This window comes from Actinia tenebrosa, unplaced genomic scaffold (genome assembly GCF_029948245.1).
Source record: "Actinia tenebrosa isolate PJP-AT-01 unplaced genomic scaffold, QUT_ActTen_1.0 PGA_scaffold14__42_contigs__length_11649687, whole genome shotgun sequence".
In the NCBI taxonomy this organism is placed as follows: domain Eukaryota; kingdom Metazoa; phylum Cnidaria; class Anthozoa; order Actiniaria; family Actiniidae; genus Actinia; species Actinia tenebrosa.
Window position 1 is genome coordinate 1,708,012 of NW_028292574.1, and position 27,140 is coordinate 1,735,151.

General features: G+C 38.5%; 1 protein-coding gene and 2 long non-coding RNA genes across 9 annotated transcripts in view; 2 read left to right on the top strand and 1 right to left on the bottom strand.

Annotated features, from left to right (window-relative positions):
• LOC148911163 (uncharacterized) overlaps positions 1 to 19,160 on the bottom strand; it is a 130,689-nt gene extending 111,529 nt beyond the window's left edge. For 2 of the 6 annotated variants that reach the window (XM_089029972.1, XM_089029976.1), the window contains exon 1: positions 19,032 to 19,160. In XM_089029972.1, the coding sequence (XP_088886098.1) occupies positions 19,032 to 19,104 (73 nt within the window). In that variant the 5' untranslated portion in view covers positions 19,105 to 19,160. The remainder of the gene's footprint in view (positions 1 to 19,031) is intronic. The other 4 variants (XM_089029974.1, XM_089029973.1, XM_089029971.1 and 1 more) reach the window with 3 other exon arrangements.
• LOC116288671 (uncharacterized) overlaps positions 1 to 27,140 on the top strand; it is a 371,660-nt gene that overhangs the window by 339,064 nt on the left and 5,456 nt on the right. The gene's annotated exons all lie outside the window — the stretch shown is intronic.
• Positions 8,872 to 26,567, top strand: LOC148911165 (uncharacterized). 2 transcript variants are annotated; one of them, XR_016119786.1, is made up of 3 exons: positions 8,872 to 8,976; positions 11,928 to 12,035; positions 13,320 to 14,104. It is a non-coding gene; the product is annotated as an uncharacterized LOC148911165 (long non-coding RNA). The 2 variants fall into 2 exon arrangements; XR_016119785.1 differs by lacking the exon at positions 13,320 to 14,104 and adding an exon at positions 26,251 to 26,567 and having other exon boundaries at positions 8,880 to 8,976.

A 27,140-nucleotide genomic window follows, 5' to 3' on the forward strand; every position in this document is an offset into this window, starting at 1 on the left:
ATGCGATATCCCTCGTAGAATGTTAACAATAAGGTTAAATCTTTGTTAAGGTTGCCTGGAAACTATTTCAAAGAGTGTCTCAGAATGTTGACAATAAGGTTAAATCTTTGTTAAGGATGCCTGGAAACTATTTAAAAAGTGTCTTAGAATGTTAACAATAAGGTTAAATCTTTGTTAAGTATATGTGGAAACTATTTAAAAAGTGTCTCAGAATGTTGACAATAAGGTTAAATCTTTGTTAAGGATGTTAAATGGAGGCTAAGATATTGTTAAGTATATATGGACTGCTTGTTGTGTAAGAAGGTGTTCAGCACCAAACAAAGACTGCAATACCATGTTCGGCATGGAGTTTGCACGAAGAAGCCAATTAGTAAGGTTTGTAAGGATTGCGGTAAGGAATTCAGCACCGTTCAAAAGATGCAACAACATCAGGATAAACGCATTTGTGGGCTTTGTAAGGACTGTAATAAGGAATTCCACAACCCCTTCGAAATGCAGCAGCATCTGAAAAGGGGCGTCTGTAATCGAACCAGACAGTGTAGTTTCTGTAATAAGATACTTAGTAGTCGTCAACGTTTACAGACGCACCGGAGAACGCATGATTATAGGTTTCTCTCCCGCGCTTACGACTTGGAAGGCGTGGATTGCTACCAATGTGCGGATTTGATGTGTCGCTGCCCGCATAAAGAGGATTACTTAAGGAATCGCATAGATTACCATAAGAAGATAGTCCGTACTTTCCCCTCTTTTGAACGCGCCGAAGGCGTTCCGTGGACTAAAAGGGAGTATTGGAGGCAGGAGTGCGATCGTTGTGGTTGTGTCAGAGAAGAGGAACATATCTTCAACTGTCTTAACAATGTCAACATTCTGAGACACTCTTTGAAATAGTTTCCGGGGTGTCTTAACAAAGATTTAACCTAAGCGTCAACATTCTGAGACACTCTTTGAAATAGTTTCCAGGCATCCTTAACAAAGATTTAACCTAAACGTCAACATTCTGAGACACTCTTTGAAATAGTTTCCGGGGTGTCTTAACAAAGATTTAACCTAAGCGTCAACATTCTGAGACACTCTTTGAAATAGTTTCCGGGGTGTCTTAACAAAGATTTAACCTAAGCGTCAACATTCTGAGACACTCTTTGAAATATATGATACGCAATAGCATTTCTTGGGGCCTTTAATAGTAAAGCAGGGTTTGTGCAAAGAGTCTCAAATCCTGATCTTATTTTTCTTGTTGTTTGTTAACAATCAACAATAAAAATAAGGACCCCTTTTAAAGGTATATGCTAGCCTACGCAGCCGCATTCTTTGGAGGATTCCTAATCGCCCTTTCAATATATGGACTGTATTACATGCGAACTACCAAGCGACTGCATAATCCCTGAAACCCCCGCAATTCGTGAGGAGAAAAAATACACCTGCCTTCATTGTGGCAAGGTATTCCCCGAAGAATCCTTTGTGGGGCATTGGTGCTCCGCGGATCCTAAAGCGCAGCGGACTTTAGCAGACGCGCTTAACTACAAAGAGGAGATGGAGTGACCCTCCTTTCAATGTCGAACTCCCACCTCCCATTCTTCTTACCATGCGAGCGCAGATGGGTGAATTCCTCGCCCTGTATGACGTACCTGACCCTATCAGGCGCCCACAGGGAATACTCTATGCCGTCACTGTCTTTGAGGACCAGCCGCAAGCGGTTGATATCCTCGAAGACGGCATAATTTTTTATTTCATACGCAATACCTTCTATTAGATCTCGCCAATGTATTTGCCGCAGGCTCATTATACCTATGGAATATCTTTAAGTGCGTTGCCAAGGTCTCCGAGGTCTTGAAGGCCTTACAGCACCACCTGCAAGGAATTCGTAGGCGCTCTGCATACTCTGTGATCTCCCTGCAAATGACGTCGTAGTCGCTGCTAATCATTACCTTATAACCGTTTTCTTCATACCTCTGTAAGAGTAGTCGCTGATCCTCGGATAATACCCCGTTGCCTTTTGGAGTCTTCAGCTCGATGCAGAATCCACGGTAATGGGTGTGCGCATTCAAGATGAGCAGGTCGGGCTGACCGCGTTGATATCCTTTCTGCCAACACTTTATACGTTTGCAGTCCGAATCCTGCAGTTCGCCTAGACCAGGGGTCACAAGCATTTGGGGGTAAAACCTGCGGATGTAGTCCACTACCTTTTTATGCAGGTCGAATTCATTTTCTATTTTGAATACCAACTTGTTTGGACCATCAAACCGCTTCTCGACCTCGTACTTACCTGTTTTCCTAAGGGTGGGGAGTACTTCCTCAAATATCCAATCGCGGAATTCCAGCGCTTTAGGTAACTTCGAACTAAATATCAGTTCGTACAACCCAGGCTCTGAGATGAACACGGCATTTGGTTGTGTAGTAAAGGGGGAACGATTCGTTCCTCTTAACTCATCCAATCTTTTCTGGTACTTTTCAGAAACGTGATTTCTAATCGCCTTCCTGGTGTTTTCATATTCTAACGCCAGTGCCACTTCCTTTGCTTTAAAGTACAGCTTGTCGCCTTGCATTATGCATTGCAGTTTGGTTTCGTTGTTTTGAAATACGCGAAGCATATTATACGTAAGGAATATTTTTTTATCCTTTCGCTTGGCTCAAGGAACGCGAGCCTAGTAGGCAACGCTCTTTAGCTGATTCATTTCTACGCTCAGTTGCGCGTCTGAGACTACGAAAACGTAGCAGTTTATTTTGTCTCCGTCGCCCGCACTGGCGTTTTTGGTGCGCTTGATCTCCAATGTTATCCCATCCTGCGTATTTACTAAACGTAAACCCTGACCATGTAGGTCTTCGTCGTTCGTTGTGCGCATGTCGATCCACAGCGCGTACTTATCATTAAAGAATTCCTCAGGGCTAATTTGGTCGCCAAACTTGCGCGCGGCCTCTCTGTAAATGTCTTCAGGCTTTATTCCCTGGGAGTAAACCTTGTTTGGAACGCCGTTAATATTCACGCCGACGTTAGTAATGTTAGGGTTGTGAAAGGCTTCGGAGTCGCGCTTACCGGCCTCGTAGGGTTTAGCAAACACCAGCATTAACCCCGTGAGACTTCTTCGGGGGAGGTTAATGCTTTGGTTGATAACCTCATCCGTCTTATCCAAGAAGCTAAATGTCTTATACATCACTACGTGGTCGTAAAGGAATGCCTTGCCGGAGCTGTATTCCATGCCAGCGCTACGGGCCAACTCTTCGCTGTATACCGTTTCGTACTGTAGCTCTAAGTTGGTGATAGAGTATGGGGTTGTCGTGGTAAGTGCACTGCTTAGCCCACCAATGATGTTATTAGCATCTGCTAAGGTTACTTCAAACTGTAGCTCGGATAACTGTCTTGGGTAATACACACCGTGATTCGTGATTACTTCAAAGTCCAGTGGTATGACATACTTGCTACCATAGGCTGTCTTTATTCGCTTTGCGTCTGCCACTGCGGTTTCTCCGCTGCCGTCAGTAGGTTGCGTTTTCGTAGGTGTGCGGACCTTACGCAGAATGACACTACCAATTCCTTGTTCTATCCTTTGCGCGCGGTCAAAGGCTGTCAACCATAAGTCTTTGTACGTGGTATACAGATCGTACCTATTTAAGTCCAGCAAGGATTCCCCGGCGAACTTTACGCGCATCTTAGAAACAATGTTGCGACCCACGTTGTTAACGATAATCCTTTCATCTGTGGAACCTTAAAGCCAAGGTGCCAGGAACTAAGACTAGGTTATCCGTTAGACGGGGCACGCCTACGTACAAGGTTTCTCCTAGCTTTGCGCTAGAAGGTGTGAATGTAACCCGGTGAAAGGTGCGTTCTGCTTTCAGTCCGCCAACCTGCTTAGGTAATACGTTTGGGTTTAACTTTGAGCTTATCATATATAATGGAAGTAGAAGGAACGGATTTTGACCCCCTTACCGAAGAAGGCCAAGTAGACATTAACGACGAAGAATACGAGTCTTTACTTCCTAATGACAACGTTGACGGGCGGGGCCTTTTTGACAAGCTAAGACGCAAATATGGCAGCAGGGCCCGCGAGGCCTGGCGTTCCTTAGAGGATAAGTGGCAATCAAGGAACCCAGGGCGATCTATTCCAGAATATTTGGAATTGCAAAACTTGGATTCCACGGACCTAAGAACTGAAATGCTAAGGGGGCTTTTAGACGAAGTAAGGGAGAAATTTCCAAATGTGGACTTGACCCGCCTTAATTTCCAAACCGGAGATAAGGGGCAAATTCAAATCCAGTATCAAGGAAGGGATAAGTGGTATAATCTCTACCAAAGGAGAGACTCCGACAGGCTCACCAGTAATCTCCCAAAAGAAATCAAAAACGCATTAGGAAGACCTAATTTGGTGGAAAGACTAAGAGAAAACGATGAAAACACCAGCGAAGCCTTTGAAAAGTTCGAGACCCTAATGCAGCGGCAACAAAAAAGCATCGAAGCGATAAGGGAAGTCGAAGGACTAAAGGAGACAATGGAGGAAAGGGAGGCAGAATACATGCGACAAAACCGACTACTCCTCGATGCTCAAAAGAGAGAACTTAACGATAAAAACCAAAGAATAATAGAAATGAGAGAACAAACAGACAAAGCCCTACGCGATAGGGACCAAGCCCAAAAGGCCTTCGAACTTGCCCTGCAAGACCTAGACATAAGCAAGGAAGAAGCTAAGAACTTACGTACCACCATAGCTGGCTCTTTAGAGGAACGGCGGCAGTTGGTTGCCGAAATTAACACTAAGGAAGAACAAATCCGGCAAAGAGATCAGGCTATGGAAGACCTGGAGGGACAAATAGAGCGGCAGCAGGAAATAATTAATGACCAAACTCGTCCCGAAGAGGAAAGGGAGGCAGCACAAAGGGAATTAGAAGCCCTTCAGGAAAGAGTCGCGGAATTGCGGGCGCAAAAGGACAACCTGGAAAAGGAGTTGGGGCTTACCACCAAGGAAAAGGTAAAAAGAGCCCTTTTGAAGTATGGCGTTCCACTGGCATTTGCGGTCGCTATTTCGAGCGTAGTAGGCGTGATCTTGTCCGCGCTTAAGGCTACAGGCGCGGGCGTAAAGAAATTAGGCAATGGGCTGACGGACTTGGGAAAAAAGATGGCAGCCGGTCTTCCTGGGCTGCTGGGTAGCGTTCTTGGCCTGGCGCTTAGGGCCGGCGGAGAACTGCTAAAGTTCGTGGGGAATAACATTTGGATCCTCGTAGTAGCTATTGGAGTGGTACTCCTGAAGAAGATGAGGGGCTGATCTTATCCTTGTGTATTACTGGTGGCTTATCATCGTCAGGCATTCGAGGCATCCTCGACTGGGGATAAGTAAAGATAGTATTCGCGCCGCCTTGATAATGCGGAACTAGCGGTATGGCGGTCATAGTAGAAATGGTCTTATGATTCCAAACAGCATCCGTTGGGGGATCTTTTGACGGGGCGGCATTTATCCGAAGGTAGGCAACGTCGTTGGGGAGAACTTGTAACTTCGCATATTGGCAATTGGCTATCATGTGAAAAGTTACCGGCGTTAAGTCTTCTGTGCTTAACGGTGGGGGCTCCGACGAGAAATGAGCTGGGTTCCTATTATTATCTTTTTTTCTGTAGGGTAGTAATGGGTGGTCATCCTCATCAACGATCCTAAACCCGACATTACACGAATACCCCGTCGAAACGCAAATGGTACACATGATCAATCCCAGGCCCCCAACCTTCACCCACATTCCGGTGTCGTGCCAATGCTGTTCTAAGTAGTCCTTCTCCTCCAAAAAATGTAGAAACCAATCTTCCTTCGCGTGTGGATTCATATATTTCAGGGAATAAATTCCCTTCTATAGACTCATTACCGTAAGAGTGCTAATGGTCTTGTGATTATAAACCGTATCTCTCTGATTTTCTATACTATTTATGCAAACGCTCCCGGTGTCATCTACGCGCATTTGCAGCTTTACCTTCCCATGGCAATCGGCGACCATGTGGAAAGTCCAAACGGAATGATTTTCGGCGCTATTCGTTGGCGGCTCTACGGAGAAATGCGCAGGCTCCCTGTTGTTTGTCTTCACACGCATAGGCTGCAGTATGCCATTGTCATCCAGGAACCTGAAGCCCACGTTGGCGTGACTACTCGTGCCAATGCAAATACTACAAAGGATTAACTTCTTTTCTGAGTAGTTCAAGTCTACAGACATCCCCGTGACATCAACCCAAGATGCCTAGGCGTATTTTTTCTCGCCTGTGTAAGTCGTATAGACACAATCTACTCCAGCTACGTAGGGGTTGTTCATCGCCATATATAATAACTCAGACCAATGCTTGCAGCTACTAAGCCGGCTTTTAGTAAGTTATGGTCATATTCCTCACGTATCGCAGGCAGGACCTTCTTCTTTACGTTCTTTGGTGTGGGCTTTTCTATGTGCTCCTTCTTAGGCTTCTCCACGAAATGGAGGATGCTCCTAAGAGTGTCAGAGTTCACGTCATTCACCCCAAACTTCATATCCTTAGTAGCTTGTCGAAGTTTGTTGTTGTAACCCACGATGGAATCGGCGTTGATGACCAAATTACTTGGCATTAGCCAACAACCGGGCGACAAGGCGTAATCTATCCGCACTTTAGATTGCTGCACCGCAAGTTGATATCTTTGAACTGACTTAGAAATCTCATTCTCGATAACAGCGCTTTCGAAGAGGACAAGGAATACTTGTTGCGTTTCCTGTGACGCACCACTGGCATCTACGATGGGGCTGCGAGTGCTAACCTGTGCTCCTAGAATGCAGTAAACAAAGGCTTCAATGCTGCGGTTAATCCTTGCTAGGTTTTTCAGTCCAATGCCCTTTGCGGCAAAGAAAGGCGCCCAAGGATATTTCTCTTTGCTTTCTATGAAGTAAATCAAGTCACCTTTTGACGCTTTACCCCCTAAGTCGGAGAATTCCCATCTGCTAGGATACCCCATACCCGGAGTTTCTATGCTGGCGCCAACATACGAAGCATAGGTGTAAGTCTCTCCTAAACCATGGGCGGCACCCTCTTTGTTGCGAAAATCGGGGTTGGTAAGCTTAAACTCATTCCTTAATCGCTCCCATGCGACTTTGTCATATTTGTTATCCTTCGGCTTAAAGATAGTGTCACTAGGAAGCGGCGCTCCTAACTCAAACAATATCCTACGAATAGTAAAAGCAACATGAAATCGCAGGAAAGGAATATGGAACATGTCCGCGGCTATACCGCATCCTTTAGTAGCAGCCCAGACAGCAAAGTTTAACTGCTGCGGCCAATACCGCATGTTGGGACCTGATAACCATTCTCTGGATTCTTTCCCTGAGGTATGTTTCATGGCAGTTTCTCTAAAGATGTCTCTGACTTTTATTTTGAAAGTCGTAGAACCCACGGGGATTTCTAAAGAGGTAACCATCTTAGCAAAGTCATTTGCGCCGCCTTTGTTATCGTAAAATGGGTAATCCTCCGTTGCCGGTAATAAATTCTCTGGAAAATTAGGCTGCCTTTCTTTATGCTCGGGTTTTGGGTTCTTTGGCTCCAAGTCCGCATTGCTGTACACTCTGGAGCCTTTATAGTAAATCCCATCGGGTCTTCTTTCGAACTTACTAGGGTCTGCATGCGGAAACATCTTCCTAAAGGCCCTCCAGTTGGCATAATCCCTGTTGTCGTGATGTGGCTGCTCCTCAATATTATTCCCAAAAGCGTCGTACATTAGTATATATAATGGATGTTATACCATCAGCACCTCCACTTTATCCTGATTTACCTAGGGATGCTGAAAACTTTCGTCTGAATAAAGCGAACTTAATCTTGGCTTACTTGGAAGGGCAAACAAAACACTACGAAAAAGTTAGGAAGAAATACGTCAGAGCCCGGAGTACGCTACATAAGATTGCGATAACTTCAGGATCCATATCCGTTGTGTTAACGGGCTCCGGCGTTGCTACTTCGCTTACTGGGCCGGGAATAATCGTTGGAGTTCCTTTGGCCGGCGTTGGGGCAGCCTGTGGTATTATTTCTGCTGTTGCTACGGGCATTATGAAACAGTTGTCAAGCAAAATATCCAAGCATGACACGACAATAGCCCTGTCAAGGGCTAAAGTAAATACGATCACTGACCTTGTCTCAAAGGCTTTGCGTGACAGAAAGATAGACGACGTAGAATTCTCGCTTATCTTAGCCGAAGAGGAAAAGTACGAGAAATTAAAGTCGAACATAAGGAATAAAAAAACAGTCGTAAAAGATCTTTCCGAGGAATCTCGCAAAAAGATCTACCAAGAAGCGAAAGAAGAGCTTCAAAGAAAGCTTGCTCAGTAAACATCTGCTTCGAAAAGAGCGTGACGGGATTCTATTTACATATCGAACGTCAGTCTAGAAATTATGCAGATTAAATATAATAATTTTCACATACATAAGCGTCCAGATGTGTCTGGCGTTCGCTTGTGATCGTGGGACTTTGGAGCTGGGGAGGCCTAAAGTCCCGAGTTCAAGCCTCGCTGTAGACGCATTTGGACCGGTTGTTGTGAGTGAAAAAAAAAGCCTCCCCCACTCACAGCAACCGTGGGGGGAGGGGTAGAAAGTGCGATTCAACCCCGCGATGGGGGGTTTCGCGATTGGAAAAGTCAGGGGGTGTCTCGGGACCCTGTCCGGAGTTCACCCTCTGGTGGAAAGATATATGTGTATGTACTAGAGGGCCTCTGGCGCGGGATGAAATAAGCCCCGTAAGCCCAAAATGCAAAAAACCCCACTGGGGATAGCTTGGTGTTCTGCGCGATGCATTCCCCAGTGGGGTTTCTGGCAACGCCAGTTTTGCATTTTTATTTTCTCGGAATCCATCCTAACAGGGGGTGGTTGGGGTCTATTTTGTAAAATATTTCATAAATTACGTCAGGATAATAAGGAATATCCTTATCCAGCCGACAAAACATCCCCTCGGCTCTGCTCATATCAGAAACCTCGGGAATAGACTTACCGGTAATTTCAGACAAAAGGTAGGGAATAGCTTTGTAATATTTTCCTAGCTTTAATTTTCTCAACGCTTTCCGTAGGCTTTGTGGGGTCGGCTCTTCTAAGTGGTCTATGATTTTCTTCTTTACTTCGGTGTCTAAATATACCGGTCGTAAACCTTGGATATGACTCATCCAGTCCCTAAAGTATTTTATTCTCTTATAAGGTGTTTTCTTACGACCTCCATTGGCGTAATACTGCTCTCTGGTAGCATTTGGTACGGCATTACGAATATTCTTACCACACTCGTAACACTGTGCTGACGTGTCGTCTTCTATTTGCATTTTCTTACCACAACACCAGAAACCCTTGGGCTTGGGTATGTTAACTTTGGATCTTAGGCAAATTATACAGAAGTCATTGGTGAACTTTTTACATTCATGCATATATGAGACAAATATTCCTAACATAGCAGCAACAAATAACGTGACACGGGTATTTCCCGCTGCCGGCGCCTTCCTTAAACCGCCTGTAAAACCCGTAAATCTTTGACATTGACCGCGAGTCCCCCTTACTGCCTACGGGTTTGGTACGGGTAAAGTGGTCAAATCGGATATTCGCCTAAAAGTCCGTAGAGTTGGCTCAAATAATTCCCGCGGCCGGCGCCGTTACGTGGGGGCAGGTAATCCCCGGCGTATTCCGAACAGCAGTCGCGAGTCCCCCTTACTGCTGCTCTTTAATTACAGCAGTCAACGAAAAAGAGCATGCGTCGGAATCAATTTACGTCAAGTGATCAGCTAGCTCCGCCTTCTCTTAATCACTTAGCAACATAGTGATATTGATTGACCGTTGGCACATTCTAAATGATCGGACTGTAGACATAAACCCTTTAGCAAGCAAAATTATGAAATTACACGATGAAATTTGTTGCGCGCAATGTTGCAAGAGTAGAGCGCGATTCAACTTCAGATTTGTTGCATGCAATTTTCGGGGGTAGACATACACTGCAACAGTCCTGTTGCGTACAATGTTGCGCGCAATGTTGCACCGTGTGTCCGTACCTTAACAAAACCAGGTGTTACAAACTTTCGCAGGATTTCTTTTTCGATTATCTTAGTTTTTTACGCTTTTAAAAAGCTTCAAATATTGGATATTGACAATATTTTGTTTTGTGCTTCCTGTACATGAAGTCATAAGGCACCATATGCATGCAGTGTTGCCTAGGCATCTGCAAGTTATATCGATCGAATTGATATTATCTCAACGATAAAAATCGGCAGTCGATGTCATAATCTTTTGGGATACTGTGTTTTTATTATCAATGACGTCACTGGCAACCTCTGCAGCTGTCTCGACAAAGTCGTATCCAAATTAACAAGTTTAAAGGCAAAAAAGCCCGCAAAGGTCTCTTGGGTAAGGTCCCGAAGACTCCTGGTTACTATTGCGCAACTTGTCCATTTTCTAGGGGAGGAATCAGGACGTAAAAAAGAAAACAAAGGTATTTTATGAGCGGTTTATCACAGGTAACCCGCTAAAAATGAATGCTCCAACAAGGGAACAGTAACAGTATAAGGCCAGGGATCTACCTTCGGCTTTGATAAATTAGTCTGTAATATTTATCAGATTGGCAATTGTTTGCGAGTGACTGTCATAAATTTACCGAGACAGCATTCTTACGTGCAGATTGTGTTGTGGGCCTATAGTGCACCGACCACCATTATACTTTAATGAATGAGAAAGAAAGAAAAAGAAGAATTTGTCTTGCAACAAGCTGGCTCCTAAAAGAAAAATCTAGTGCAAAAACTATTCAAAAGAAACAAAATGGTTTGATGAATAATACCAACACGAAATGTCGACTGATACTGATAGATGGTATTTTCGGAAATCGGTTGTAAACAAGCCGGCTACACGATTGTCAATTCTAATTACTGGGATACCTGTGGTATCACAGTCACGAAATGTGTTTCCTTGTTTTTTGTTTTGTTTTTGTTTTTTTTGTTTTTTTCTGTCTTCTCCACGACAAAATGGGAAGGTTGCGCAATAGTACCCAGGGGTCTTCAGGAACTTACCCAAGAGACTTTTGCGGGCATCTGCTGTGGGGTTCCCGTCTATAGTCCAATCAATTATCATGTACCAGATGTCAATCAATGTCACTATGTTGTCAAGTGATTATGAGTGGGCGGAGCTAGCAGATCACGTGGCAGAGTTTATGTCTACGCATGCTCTATTTTGTTGACTGCTGTAATTCAAGACAGCCGAACTAGAAATATAATTTATCAATTTCGTAAACAAGGATTTCTAAGAATTTTCAATGAACTTCATGAGCAATAGCTTGTTTTGGTTTACTCTTCATGATTCATCTACTCGAGCAGTATTTTCTGCACGAACGAGCGAAGATCGATAAGGAGAACAGGGTTGCAAAAGTCAGAATTTATACGATAAGCGATACTGCAAATTCATTCAGCATGACAAGAGAGATATTCTTATAGCCTACATTTATGTATTCATATTAACTGTTTTGGCTTCAAAGTCTACTCACAAAGGAACATGAGGTACATAGCAATATTTATTTTAAGATTCTATTTGATTTAAGAAGCAAAATAAATAATGTGCTAAACACATTCCATGCCAGGGTTTGATCTTTGCCGTTCGAAGCGTTATGATCTCCTTTAATTTTTCTTCAAAAAAAATGCGGTGATTCATTAAAAAATATCGATAAATTATAAAATTATAAAATGTAAAACTATTATGAGAGAGGTCTGGAGCAAATATTAGCCCGTATTTACGTTTTAAATGAAGCATTTTGATTTTAAAGCGAGCTATACAATGCCCGTGCAAATGTGCACGTTTATGCTCGAACAACAACCTAATTACGTATGCTAAAATCCGGACCGGAACTGAAATTGCAGTTCCAAATTGAGTTATTTATCAGTACTACTTTATCAGTATTTTTGGAAGCTCAACCAACTAAATACTCCATGCATGTTGAAACCAGGACCTCCACTTCCCCCTTCCTGGTATCCAAGTCAACGCTGCCTACAGCGTCTAGTTTATTGATGACTCAGATGAGTGGAGCAACGGAAAAAACCTTTTCGTGTTGAAGGTTAGTATATTAATGTTTTCTTTTATTTGTATAGACTAGATTTGAAAAGTAATGATGGTTCAAGGGAATTTATTTCGAGAAGCCTTTAGTCACGCAATCGCCAAACCATGATTTCTGCATGGATAATGAGCCAAAATAAAAGTTCTCGCAAAAAACGCACAATTATTTTCGCAAAATAAAAAATACATTTTTCAAAAGAGCAGTTTCCCAATAGTTGTTGACTATAATCTCATAAGATTTGGAAAGATGGCACATGGGGAAACTTGCAGTTTTCGAGTTGCACTGACGAGCATTGTGACTCAGTGCCGTCTCCTTTTGTTTGATTGTGTTAAGGTATTAGGATACGTTTACGACCACTATGCGCGCAAACTTAAATAACGCGCTGGATTTATAGTATAACACAAACAAAGTATACACTTTCTGAAAGCTGAGTAAACATAGTTTTATGAAGAATTCTTCAAAAAACGATTTTTTTAATTGTTGTTCACATTATTGTCCTCGAAGCGAAATTTGACCATGCCTCAGTGTAAACGTTAACGGACACGTAAATTTTTAGCTATGTTTGCGAAAAATGTCTGAACATACTGAGGAGATAATAAGCTCGAAAAGGATGTCCCAGATTTTGGATATCTGTTTTATATCTCTCGCTATTTTCGATCAAAGTTCGACGATTGCTTTTGGAGTGTTGTTTAGAGTAAAAAACGTCATAACTTTGGAAAGAAATTAAACTGCAAAAATCGGAGTCACCCTTTTTGGATCATGAGTTACTTTATAAACTCTCCAAATTTTAGAAAAATCTAAAGGGACTTTTAGCTGTTTGAAGTTTTGGTTTTAGCGGCAAAACAAATTCGAGAAAAATGCTATTGCAAGACTCAAACTATTGCAAGAAGTTTCACAAACATATGAAAGACAAAAGTTTAAAGCTACGAAATTTCCAAAAAAATTAAAAAAAATTTCGAGCAAATAGTCATCTTTTCGTATCCTAATACCTTAAATAATTCAGAGTCGTTCGATTTTTATAAAACTACTCTTAATGAGCAAATAAGAGTTGTTCTTTTGGTAGAAAGTATTAGAAGGCTATTTGGATCAACAGTTTTGATACACGGACCAAGCGGACATAAGCAATTTTCAGCCATCTTTTGGCAGCGAAAATCGTCCCTGGAGCTCAAACCGATTTTTCCCTTTTTCTCGAAAACAAAAATGTATTTTTCAAAACTAACCATACATCGTTTCGTATTTCATCATCATAATAATAATAATAATAATAATTACATGTTTTACCAGGGTAAGCTCGTCAGCAAACAGCTGTTATCAAGGAGCGCCCTGGGGGCAACAAAAATTATCAACAAAATAATAAGATAATTAAATATATATATACTGTAAAATACTAAAATGTTAGTAAAATCAATACAATTCATTAAAACATTTAAAAAATATCTTTGAGATTAGACTTAAATAATAATAAAGAATTAATCTCTTTAAGAGAGCTAGGTAGACTATTGTAAATGATAGCTCCAGAATAATAAAACGTTTTCTTGGCTGATTCAGTCCTAACTTTTGGTATGATAATATTTAAACCATTTTGTCTAGTATTATAGCCATGTGAGACATAATTAAAGTAACCATTAAAAATCTCAGGTGCAATGCCATTTAAGCACTTAAAAATAAAAATAAGCTTATGAATTGAACATCTATTTCGAAGACTCTTCCAGCCCAATTTATCTATCACCTTATCATGGTCTAAGCTACAATCCTTTAAAATTATTCGGCCAGCTTTCGTTTGTAAATGATCTAAAGAGACATTAATAGAAGCAGCCAAATTGATATTCCATGTAAAATCACAATAATCTAATTTTGGTAAAACCATAGTGGTATAGATTTTGTTAGCTGCATACGTAGTGAGACTATTTCTCAATCTACTCAGTAAGCCAAGCTGACTTGAAACTTTCTTTATAAGTCTGTGGACATGTTCTTTAAAGGATAGCGATTGGTCTAGGTATACTCCTAAATACTTATAAAAGCTCTTACGTTCAAGAATATCGTTATCTAAATAAACATCAAAGTTTAAATTAGAGTCAATTTGATTAAGTTTCATATGAGTTCCAAATACCACATATTTGGTTTTCTTGGGGTGGATGTAGAGATCATTTAACTTTGACCAATCAGCAAGGTTTTTAAGCTCGTTGTTTAGCTTTTGAGTTAACTGAGCCATGTTTGGGGCAGAGCAGTAAATAACGGTATCATCAGCATAATAACGGTATCATCAGCATAGTATCATCATACACTACCAAAATCAAAAAGTAGAGCGAGTTCGAAAATTTGAGCCTTTCCGCCGGATGTTTTATTTTTACAGTCACTCTTAAAGACTTGTTCCACATATTGTTTGATTTTTTTTTTCATAGGAAAACATAGACAGCACTCTACCCCGGCCATGCCGGCAGTTGGGCGCTATTTTTTTCACTCGAGGTAACGATAACAAGTTGCGCATGTTTACTTGGCGCTAATAGTGGCTAGTTCAGTAAGTACGACTAAAAAGGCTATTTACTTAAAATCATCACTATCAGAACACCACCCAAAAAAAAAGCAGGATCGAAAATCTTCTGATTTCCTACCTTCACACATGCATTAGTTCTTTAACCATTTGTGACTAATCAAAATTAAAGAGACAATTATGCGATCAATTCTTCCAAAAAGTGCTGCAAATGAATATTTTTTTATAATATACTGTCCGTTTTAGTCTCACATACCCCGATTATATGCCCTAGTTGATCAAGAAAATGAGACAGATGAGTAATATGATGTTCGGAAGATGGTGAATTGTCAGGTTTTCAGTCTGATTCGGACAAAAACAAGTCATCGAGTGCGCGTCACTTGGATAAAAAGACAGAGAAGGAATGTTTTTATTGTTGTCTTTTTCCAAGTTTATTCCAAGTTTCTGAACCTAAAAAGCTCATTGATTATCAAGATAATCAAATAAATATAGTTATGAATGCTGTACATTTTGAAATTCGTAATAAAAACTATAGATGAACATGCTTAACCCCGACCATGATGTAAAATATGTTCCGACATTGGCGCTATATAAATTCTGACACTTGCACATTTGGATAACGTGATGTGAAACCCTAAATAATTATTCCTTTAAAGACCCATTGCCACTTACCGTGATGCATCACAATTTGTTTACATTTTGAATCGTGTCACCACTGAAAAAACAATGCCAACCTTTTGAATAAACTCTTAGATAGTCCCTAAGGCCGTAAAATAATGTAAAAGAATCATTTTTGTGGCTTAGTGCTATGTCGGAAAAGGATTTAATATGAAGTTATTATTCAACATATAAATCTTTGAATTTCATGGACCACGAAATTCATCTGTGACCGCGGTGCATCACGGTAAGTGGCAATGGGTCTTTAAGGATTTATGACAGCGTTGGGACAATTGAAATATATTCCTAATACTTATCATTTATTTCCTTGAAGAAAAAAACACCAAAATAACAAGCAGGCAAACAAAAACAAAAAACAAGCAAACAACAACAACAGCTTTTAAAACCAGTTTCATGAATTCCAAGACATTTTTGAATTAAAAGCAGACTGATCTTGATTTTTCAGTAGGCTAATTTCAACAATTATATTTTTTAGCATTAATAAGGAATCAATTTATGGTATAACGAATTATATATCTGTGTCTACAAGACAAAACCCACCAGTTATATCAGTTACTGTGATGTCATTTCAATATTTTTATATCAATGAAAAAAACAACATATTATAACAGTATTTGTCTATAGTAAATGTAAATTCCTTTGATTTACTAAAATGCTATCGCTGTAAAGTAGTGGTAGTGAGGTTGTGTATAGCTGTTGGCTGTTTTTCCTCTCTAACTAGTATGTTGAAATTTCAAAAGGATAAAACCAAAATCAAAGTTTGTCATTTCAACAATGTCAAGAATGTCAAAAAAGATTTTCCCCTCAAATTTATCTTCTGTACTTGTCAAGGGTCTGAGTTGCAACCCAAACCTGCCATAATAATTTACTTCTCTAGATTTAAGCACTTCCTATATATTAAAAATAGAAAAGTCTTTAGTTTTCATTATTTTTCTATTAATTTGTGTTTTATTGTGACAGACAGTATAAAGAGTTTGCCATATGCATTCTGGTTTTTTGTGTGCCAAAGTTAAGTAACAAATAAGATAGATTATCCACCTATCAATCATACAAAAAATGTATAAATATATATTCAAAGACTGTATTGTAATTAACTGTAGAGATGAAGACCTTAGGAATTTTTTGACCTTGGTTACGCAATTCCGAGGTTTTTCATGAAAATTCTTACTTGAAATAATCCATTATGCTTATGGTAGCAGATATTTATCTTTCACATTGCTTCATAAGTATACCCCATGTTTAATTTTTAGAATTTCATTGTTTTTATACACAAATGCAGTAGATGAGATGGTTGTTAGTAGTATGGTTTTATCCTAGTCACACTTTTGTACTTTTTTGAAGAATTAATATCAATGTCTGATTCTAGGTCAATCTTTCTCTTCAGTTCCAGGCTATATTTCTTGAAACAGCTCTTATAATATTGTATTGGTAGCTCTTTTGTAAGAAAATTCAAAGTATCTGATTTGATTAAATACAGAAGCCAGATATGACTGTTTTTTTTTCCAATCATATGAATTAGTATCAGAATTATGATATCATTTTGAATGAAAAGAAGAAAAAAAGAGTTTCAGACCTTACTTAGTCAGTTTTGTTTGCATATAGTATAATTTCAGTTTACAATAGGCCAAGAAAAGTAGAGTCTTTACTCAAAAAGTTTTAATCCCATTACAAAAAAAAAAACAACCCAGAGAAACAAAAAAACCAAAAAAACCCAGAGAGCTTTAACTAGTCCTAGTCCCAAAGCTAAAATGCTATTAATGAGTGATAAAATAAAGGAAGATAAGTCCTCTTTGTTTTAACTGAAATATTTTTAAAACATAAAAAGGAATTAGTGTGTAAATTATTGATAATCAATAAACTTTTATCTTCTTATGCTTGTTTTGATTTCATGGCAGCATTGTAACCTTCCTTCTAGTGGTCTTACACATTATGCAAAATAGATTAATTATTAAGCTATAGTAAATTCCCAAATACCACTTGTAGCATGTTAATATTGATAATAATGTTGATAATTTTATTTATAAAAGGCTAAAACAGTTTAATGATCGACCTGTTTTTAACTGAATCCTATGATGAAATATGTAAGCTTAAAAGTTATTCTTTAAATAAATAGACTTGGTAACAAGCACTAAATTTTTTGATGATTTACCATGTGACAAGAAAAATCTAGTAATGTTGACTTTAATAACTCTAACTTAAAAATAAAGAGTTAACATGAGATAAAGTCAATAACGAATATTTTTATAAAGCTTTTAAAGTTCTTCGGTCTCACTTATTCTAAGGCCAAATATGTTAGGCAATATTAGGAGGCAATATGATTACAACTTTTTACAGCTGAAAACATACTTATTGAAATAATTAAACTTGTATCATAAAATTGAGCAATTGTGAAGTGGTGATCGTAAAAAAAATTTCCTTCGAATGCCTCGGATATCTTGTTGGAGGATTTGTGTACAAGAAAGCAAGTTATAAAGTTAAACACAAAAATTCTCAAATGGCGCATACACAGAAAAAAGAGCTCATTTGATATTTTATGTAATGACAAATGATGAACAATATATTAAAGTTTCAAGCTTATGTAATTTGTCCTGACCTTATAAATGCACAAAATACGAAGTTCATTTGCATCGATCTTTACCACGACTATCAATATTGTTGCCCCAAAATAGCATCGTTTATCATGATGATTAATGAGTCAATTTTCTCCCAAAGGCCATGGACATTTTCGTTATCCACTATAGATTAATGTACATGCTCTCTATCTCCAATCAAAGTGAAACTGAAACTATGAGGGTAAAAGAAATATGAGTGTTCTGAAGCACGGGAAACAGTAGCATGTCCGCCATCTTGTTTTTCGAAATTTTCGCGCATGCTCAGCGGTTTTTAAGCCGTGCCATGCTTGTCGTATTACTTTACCTCGTGTTTATCTGTAAAGATTTTTCCTCACAGCGGCTTCTTTGAAAACTGAATGTAAATGAACTAACTGTAGGGATTGGTCTACTTGTGCTACATTTGGGTTATCTCTAGAGACGAGATAGAAGAGCACCTGGACGGATGCTTTTGAGAGGTTTTTCAGGCATGGTTGAACCTTTAAAAGTTCATATTTCAGGACTCAGGTAGTTCATAATAAAGTCAAATAAAGTATTAATCTTGGTTGAATCGAAAAGAGTATTTTATCTTATGAAAAGGCAGCGGGTACCGACACACTGAATAATTTTGTGTTATACTGATTTACATATATAGATAATAATAACACAGCTATGCTATGATGTGTACTTACTTCATATTTTAGAATTCATGTTTCTTTCAGACTCTGCTTTAAGAGATACTTTTTCGAGACCTTGTGTAGTTGCTATTTTTCTTCGGGTTGAAAAGGATCGGCAATTTAAGATTTTCACGGTTCGTGTGGAAAGGCTTTTAATTTATTATACCAAATTTACCAAATGCGTTTCTGTGTGGATTGGGTTTACATGGAATTAAAAGAATAAATCATTGAGTAATGGAAGTTTATTCGCGTCAGTGAACAACCTTAGCTATGCAAATACCTTTGATGCAAACACAACGAACATTGAATTTCAATTTACTAAGTTTGATATGTTTTCCTTGATGTTGATGATAGCATATTTTATTAACGTAAAGTAAAGGCTGTTTTAAGATTTCTATCAAAACTTCATCGATTGACATCGTTTAGACATCTGATGTCTGCTAACAAAAAATTCAAACCATTCGAGTGAAAAGAGGAAACTGAAGACTTATTTAAACAATAATGAGGTTATTTTATCGAAGGCATCCCTTTTTTTAATTAATTCTAAATGAAATAAACTTACCTAGATCTTCAGAAACAACGCTGGCCAAAAGAGAAGAAAAGCACAAGTAATAAGTAAACGCAGAAAAAGTCATCCTTGAAACGATGCTCAACTCGAATATGCTAGAAATTAATGCATGAACCTAAACAAGTTGCAACCTTATAACCTTTCTGGCTTAACGAATCTGCGTCACACGTAGACGTACACAAAATAGGAGTAAGTATAGAAATAGGGCTAAAATAGAATGGTAGCGCGGGTACAAAGCTGAAACTAAAACGACTGAAACACTCCCAACGGCTGAGTTAAATAGAACGGCTGAAAAACGTACTTATTTTCTCTTTAAAAAAAGCAACGAAAATTACGCTGGAAATCATATTCACCCTTACCGCATGGTGAAAGTAGCGCAGAATAGAAAAATCAAACCGTCCTTTGGCGAGCTCGTGGATCAGTAGTTGCACTTTCCAGAGATTGGGCTCCCTGTGTCCTTATGCTTGTTGACATTCGAAGGTTTCAAAGTATTTCGCTCGACTTCATATTTTAAATACTCAATTTAGCTGGTAAGATAATTAGTCGTCCTTTTATTTTCCTTTTAAAATATTTCGCTCGATTTCGATAGATTTTACATTTTCCAACCGATTTGAAAATTGATGGATTTTAGATCTTTTATCAGTTACAGTCTCACCTCTTGTGAGCATCCTCAAGCTGCAAATTGTATCAAAAGCATTACTTGTTTGATATTAAACGTTTCCCATGATCCTCAGTGATCTCAGCTTTCTAGGTTATTGGTGACTAACTTTATTGAAATAAGTGTATACAGTAAAAAGGGATATATATAAATACTTAAAATATAAATACTTAAAACGCCGTTTTCACAACAATAGACTGCTCCGGAGCCCCAGAACAATGCCCGGAGTCTTCAGAACAATAGCCGGTGCACATTCTCGGCGCACTGAAGAATGTAACGGACGCACATTCTTGAACCCCGAAGAATTTCACATTCTTAGAGCACTGGAGAATGTAACGAATGCACATCCTTGAAGGAATTATTGTATATTCATCGCCACCTGGTAATGTATTGTTTTCAACTAAATTATGTTTTTATTGTTTAGTCTAGGTGACTTGTACAGAGTTATTGTTTAACTTTCGGTGCTCTAATCCATGCAGCCAATCATTTGTTTAAGATAAACATGAGTAGTAAACGTTATTCCACCGTCCATATCTATAAATTCGACTACCAAACTTTACCGATCACATTCCAACAACAAGCCTCATAAGAAGTAAACCCTAACTTATGTAGTAAGATATCAAGATGAGAAAATACGATCAAAGACTCTACGAATCGTATCGCAAAATGGTTAAGTGATGTGAGTATATAATATATATTGACCAATGATATATATTTTAAGTTTGACTTTTCTGAAAACTCTAAATTTATAGTAATTAAAATTTTCTCAAAACTGATTAGTCGTTTTTTTAAAAAATAGCTTTATAATCTTGTTTTAGTCGAATGAGTTTTGGGTCGATAAAAAAGCGGTTTCAACAGTTAGTTTATATATGCATAAATTACGCCGCCTAATGATTACTTGACCCAAGGTCAATGATTTTTAGAGCGACTGATTGCAAATGTTGTTGAGTTTGGTTGTGTCGTACATACTAAAACCATGATGTTTAAAACCAAACTTGTAAGAGATTTTCATACAGATTTTCATACGGCGTTACTCGTTGGCAAAATTGAAGTTGGTACAGAGAAGAAAGTAAGTGAATTCGCAAAGTAATACCGAATATAGCCAAGAAAGATATATGGGGAGATGTTTCCGGGTAACAAAACAAGTAACCAGATTGCAGGTGTCAAGATTCTTAATTTAAATAAATAATACAAGGAATTTTATTGCTATCTGAACTCGACATCTTAGAAATCTTTATATTGACGAAAAAATCCATACATTGACCTTTCAAATTTTGAAAAAACTGGTCAAATGAAATCGAAATAAACGGGCCAGTGGGACCAGCCCAAGGCCGGGTGCCTTTGTCACAAAATTGAGCTCTAATTTGGCTTTGCTTCATGGACTGACTTAAAGAACATTTCTAGTTGTAAATCTAGTACACAAACATTTTGATAGATGGAAAAACTATGTAAATATCCTACTCGAGTTGAATGAAGGAATCATTGACCAAACAAATTAAACATGGCAGTGAATCAATGTCACATTTAACCAGGAAACATTTCTAACTTCTAAACATCACGTAAGCTACGGTTTTTCTTTCGGCTTTTTCATCGACCCAAATCTTATTTGGGAAAAATAAGATTATAAAGCTATTTAAAGAACGTTTCTATCGTAATTTTTAGCGTGAATTTTACAGTAATCAAACTTCTAAACGTAAACTGGAACCTAGGTCACGCAATCACCAAAGATCGCGTTTTTTGCTCATATACCGACAATCTCAAAACCTTTCCAATGCAGCTTAAATTTACCAAACCACATTGAACTTTCAAACAACGGCACAAACATTAATTTCCTAGTTTTCAGGGTAAATTTCATGGCAATCTTTACGAAAATCCTTAGTCCTGCGTTGATTGGAGAAGCGTGATTTTCGCATATATTTCAACCAAATTCAACAGGTTTCTATGCAGTCAGAATTAATTTCCCCAAATCAATCTTTAAAGTTTTGAAAAGGTCTATTCTTCCTCAACTTGCAGCATAAATGTTATTTCAATCAGAGAACTTGCCCATAGTTAAATCTTTTTTTCTTTTGAGGCAACTAATCAGCATATGTAAACGCAGGCCTCCTATTTTCCCTCGCCAAAAATTCGTCCCTTTCCCAATAAGCTTGAAATCCAGTCCAATGAACGAAAAAGAGTGATACATTAAGAAGAAAGTTCAAAAATTGTCATAGATGGTTTATTTTTTACGCACGCTCTGTTCAAAGTTTGTCCATTTTCACTCATCTTGAGCGTCTCTTGCTTGGGTTTCAGTCGAACCTCTTCTGTGGCCGTTTTCTCGAAAATAAAATAATATTTTCGAAAACCAACTACTCAGGGATTCATATCTAATAATGGCCTATCTAACTTCAAAAGAAGAGCGAATTTGATTTTTTGACCCTTGCCACCCTTTGTTCGATTCTTGTGGACATTGCCTCTTAATTCCTTTTCCATGGTGCACGTCGATATATATCGATATATTGATATATTGATATTTCGGTATCGGCCATGCATAATTTTTGCAAAAGGCTGTATATATATATATATATACAAATACTCACACACAGAAAAAGATCCTTGTTGAATTGAAAATGATATGTTTTACAAAAGACGTCAAACCAGAATATTATCCAAACAGGGAACTTACAAAATCTATCTTACAAATTTCAATAAAGGTAACGAACAAACGCCGTAGGCTTCTATACCAGCAACACTGGTCCAGGGGAAGAGGGAGAGTCAACATCTACCCCAATTGATATTATGCCGTTAAACTCATCACACGCAGATGAGCTTGGCGTTGGTGCTTGGGTGGGAGGAGCCTCGGGAACTCGGCGGAGGTCAGCGGTTACAATGGCAACCCTGTCACCTCCCACCTAGCACCGACACACTGACTTGGCAGTGGAATACTTACCTATACTTACCTTAGTGGAGGGTGGGTGGGAAAACAAATAGCGTGGTGTAGCGTACAAACTGCGTAAGGTAGCGTTAGCGATATGAGATAGCGCATAGCGTTAGCGAAATCGGATAGCACGTGGCGTTAGCGAAATTGGATAGCACCCGATGCAAGCTTCGTCCCCAGATACCATCTGTTCATCATTCATCTCATTGCGTGAGACATTAATTTGCTTATCAGATGGCCGCGAAGCTATAGCCTTTTGATGAAAGATACTTGCGATAACAGGCAACTTAGTTCAAGTCTAACTTTGCTTAAATATTTTATTTAACCACATGTAAAAAGCAAGTTTTAATCGAAGTGAAAGGATAGTGCAAACAATATTCAGTGTTTTCCAGAGTGCAGTCAGTAAACCCGTGAAATATACGCGTAACCGTAAGTAGCATTAGTTACAGGCATGTACGGCTAAATAACTACGCGTATTTCACGGGTTTACTGAATGCACTCTACTAGTGTTTTTATACTGCTATTTAGTGCTAACTATATAGAACTGTTTCATGGATATATTGTCTGCATTTTTTGCATATTTACATATTATTATTTACTTATTTACATATATCTATACTTCTTGCCAAAAATACTTGCTTGCTGGGGTCAATCTGAAATGGAAAAGGAGGAAAAACTATGGCGCGCCAAACTAGACAAAAATACTTCTTCAAGAAATATAAGACTAGTTGTGAGAAATATAAGACTTGTTGCCGAAATATATGACTTGTTGTTGAAATATGACTTGTTGTTGAAATATATGACTTGTTGCCGAAATATATGACTTGTTGTTGAAATATATGACTTGTTGTTGAAATATATGACTTCATTGGCGCCTGCATGCAGTCTTCGATCAGCGGCACTACAAATGGCGAGCCTGCGATAATGCGGGTTAGCGGGTACTCGAATATATGACTTTGGTTTTTTGCTCTTTGGTTCATCACCATCATCATGACTCCCATCATCACTGCTACCTGTGATGTCATCAATTTCTATTTCCCCAGCCTTGTACCATCTTTTAAAGCCTCCGTCATGCAAAATATCTTTCTTAGCTCTTATGTAAACTGGCCCTTGCTTGGATAAATATTTCACAAGCTTACCAGTGAATGGACCATTGGGCACTGATATTATTTTGTTCCCAATGGCCCTGACAAACTCGTATCTTGGTTCTTGGATGCTGAGAAGGGCAGACTCGAATAGTTCATCAATTGTGTTTTTAACCTCTTCTTCAGACATATCATCTGCTATTTGTATCGCACTTTTTGCATAGTCTTTAGAATACAACGATTCTCTAAATAGGCCTCGAGGTACTTCCTGTACTTTAGGACTTGGAAGCAGAATGATGTCTTTTAGTACTGTCTTTCTTTCTTGAATCTTGGTTCCTGAATATTTCACTGCTTTCTTCTTCCCTTTTTTCACATCATATTTTGCTCTAGGATTAAAAGATTTCCCTGTACTAGTGGAAGTTATCGGCCGTTCAATGGTCGTCTCGGAGGTCTGTCCCCTGACACTAGGATACAGGCCACGCAAAGCAGACTCTGTACTTTCTCTATCTGACTCTGGAGAAATTCTTTTTGGAACATCAGAATTACTTGTATTACTGTTTTTTTCAAAAAGGGAATTTACTACTTCCATAAGTTTGTTTACAATGGGTTCCGCCATGTTTTTGCGATGGCAAAGAAAGATAGCGAGAAAAGGCGGGAAAATCCTTGTTAGTGCCAGTATCTCTTTTCCAATGTGGAATATCCGCTGGTCAAGATAGTGCAGGCTAAGTATTATATTTTCCCCCGACTGAAGTATCATATTTTGAGAGAAAAGTAAGTCGTATTTTCGGATTTCAAGTATTATTTTTAATAATGTTTAAATCAACGTTTATATATACCGTAAGAAGTATTATATATTTCAATCAATGTTTATATACCGTAAGAAGTATTATATATTTCGATCAATGTTTGACTATTCCATTAGAAGTAGTATATATTTTAAACAATGTTTATCTATGTGTAGGAAGTCTTACAAATTATACATGGAAGTATTTTTGTCTAGTTTGGCGCGCCATAAAAAACAGAGCATCATATTCATTTGATTGGGTTTATGTGTAAGAGGCGCTAATATGAACCCCAATTAAACATAATCCCCAACGCACTGACGTTCAAAATAAATTTTGATTCATTTCCAAATTAATCCTAAGCACCTTCCGGGTCAGACATATATGCCCTTCCCTCGCAGATGCTATAACTAAGCACCTTCCGGGTTGTAGGCATGGAAATACCATGGCTATTTCCCCTCACAGATGCGTAACTATCCTAAGCACCTTCCGGGCAAAGCATGAGAGCTCCTAGCATGCTTTTCCCTCGCAGATGCTATAACTAAGCTTTTAATTTTTAGCTCATCAAAACCAAACAATAATTTACAGATACCGCTTTTCCCATTGAGATGGGTTGGCCTGTCATTTATTGCTAGCCAAACCTAATGCTAATGCCACCCAGGCATAAGAGATGATGATGAAACCAAATAGTACTTTTTTGCCTAAGGGTATGGCGTAATTATGGCTTTCCCAGTTTTCCCTTTAAGCCTGGATCATACGAGCAATGCAAAGCAGCATACGCAGACTCAGTACTGCAGTTTTCACTGAGGTGAGAGAAAAACAAGTACTGGCAATGGGCAGAACACTACTGAATCTACGTATGTTATCTGGGTTTGCATTTGTTTTTGGTTGCTTGTGTGAACCAGGCTTAAGATGATGTCCCCTAAGTACAACAGTACTTACCTTTAGTTAAAGTCTTTAATACATTGAGCTGGAAAAATGATATTGAAAATTGACATTGATAAGATATGAGAAATAATAAATTGAAACAGAATGTTAATATAATCGTGTTTAAGATATATTGACAAATGAAAACCCAAACACAATGACTATCTCTATGGCATTCAAGGCTGTTTCGTCAATAACGAAATATGACAAATTACGGTTTCAGAACTTTATTCTCTTCTTACGTACATGAAGCTAAAAGAAAGAAGCTAGTTGCAAGTTGGATATGCGAGTTGTTCGAAATCTAAAAAAAGCGAAGCAAAAATAAAGCGTTACTCATATCTAGAAAAACATATTCAAAGTTGAAGCGATCTGACTTACTCGGTAGCTTGCTCTGAAACTCGACGAACTGAATTTAAATTAGCGTCACTTACTTATATACTAATGCAACTTAATCCGAGGCAAGCTACTCGTGCGTGCGTGCAAAAAGGAATCTATTACTGAATTCTATCATGCTTTTCGCACATAACGAAACAAAGGCTATCAACATGGATTATTTCTTTTCTTTTTTCCGTTCTTTTTTCTTTTTCTTTCATATTTGGTTCATTGAGTTGTTGTTGTTTGGATTTATTTGAAAAAGAAAAAAAATGCAGGAACAGACCTCACATTTTCTCCCTTTCTTCTTCATTTTGCCTTCTCCTGATCCTCCGCCTCCTCTTTCTTTCTTGTTTTTTTATTTGTCACCAGCTTTTCTTCTAAAAAAAGAGTATGCCCTCATGATAGATATAGAACTTTTGCTGAATTTCATGGGTTGGATTTGTAGTAGATTATTAAAGGGTTTTTGTTTCAGACCAAGATGCCAAACTTCACATAACCTAACGCAAATGAATCCAAACAATGGTTTGAACTGGAATTCCTAGTGATGTGTATGAATGAAAGAAATGGTTTTGTCTTATATAGGCTGACTGTATATCAAAATTCCTTATGTACAGCATCTCGTATAGTATAGAAACAGTCTAATTTACTGGTGCACTTACCTAAGGTTTGCAATGCAAGTATGCCAATTATATACATTTCGGTGGGTAATCTAACGCAGCAGTATCGGCATTTTTTATTTAACCAATTACATTACGTGCATAAAATTTATACTTTCAACTAACCATTGTCAATTACTAATGTTGAGTCATTTCCATGAGCATTTAGTGGTGCGCTTGCACCAAAAACAACCTATAATAAACAGATAAACACAAAAAAAGAGCTATAAAACTCATATGCCTTTTCAGTCTTCACAATGATACACAGTGCAGTTATAGTGACTACAGCTTGCATGGTAGACACATTTCCTATGGTGTTAGCCTCAACTGCATGCAATAAATTCATAATTAATAGAAAATTCAAAGTATTTATATCATTCTAGTTTAACAATGTTTGCTTTCCGTTGACATTTGTAAACATTCTAGTGCAATTGAGGCTAACACTGTGCACCTATATTAGCAGTAAAGCATTTTAGTGGTATTAATAGTTGGACTACAAAAAGGTCTATTCCATTTTACCTACAATTGTATAATGTACATGTCCAGCGTAATGCACTTACTGTAGTTTCCATAAACTAGGTGATGGGCAATTTCAGACCATATTTCACTGAGTTGACGAATTTATTTCCTTTACATGCGAATTATCCATACATTTCAAATTCTACTGCATGAATTACACTAAATCCACATGAATCCCAATTCAAAG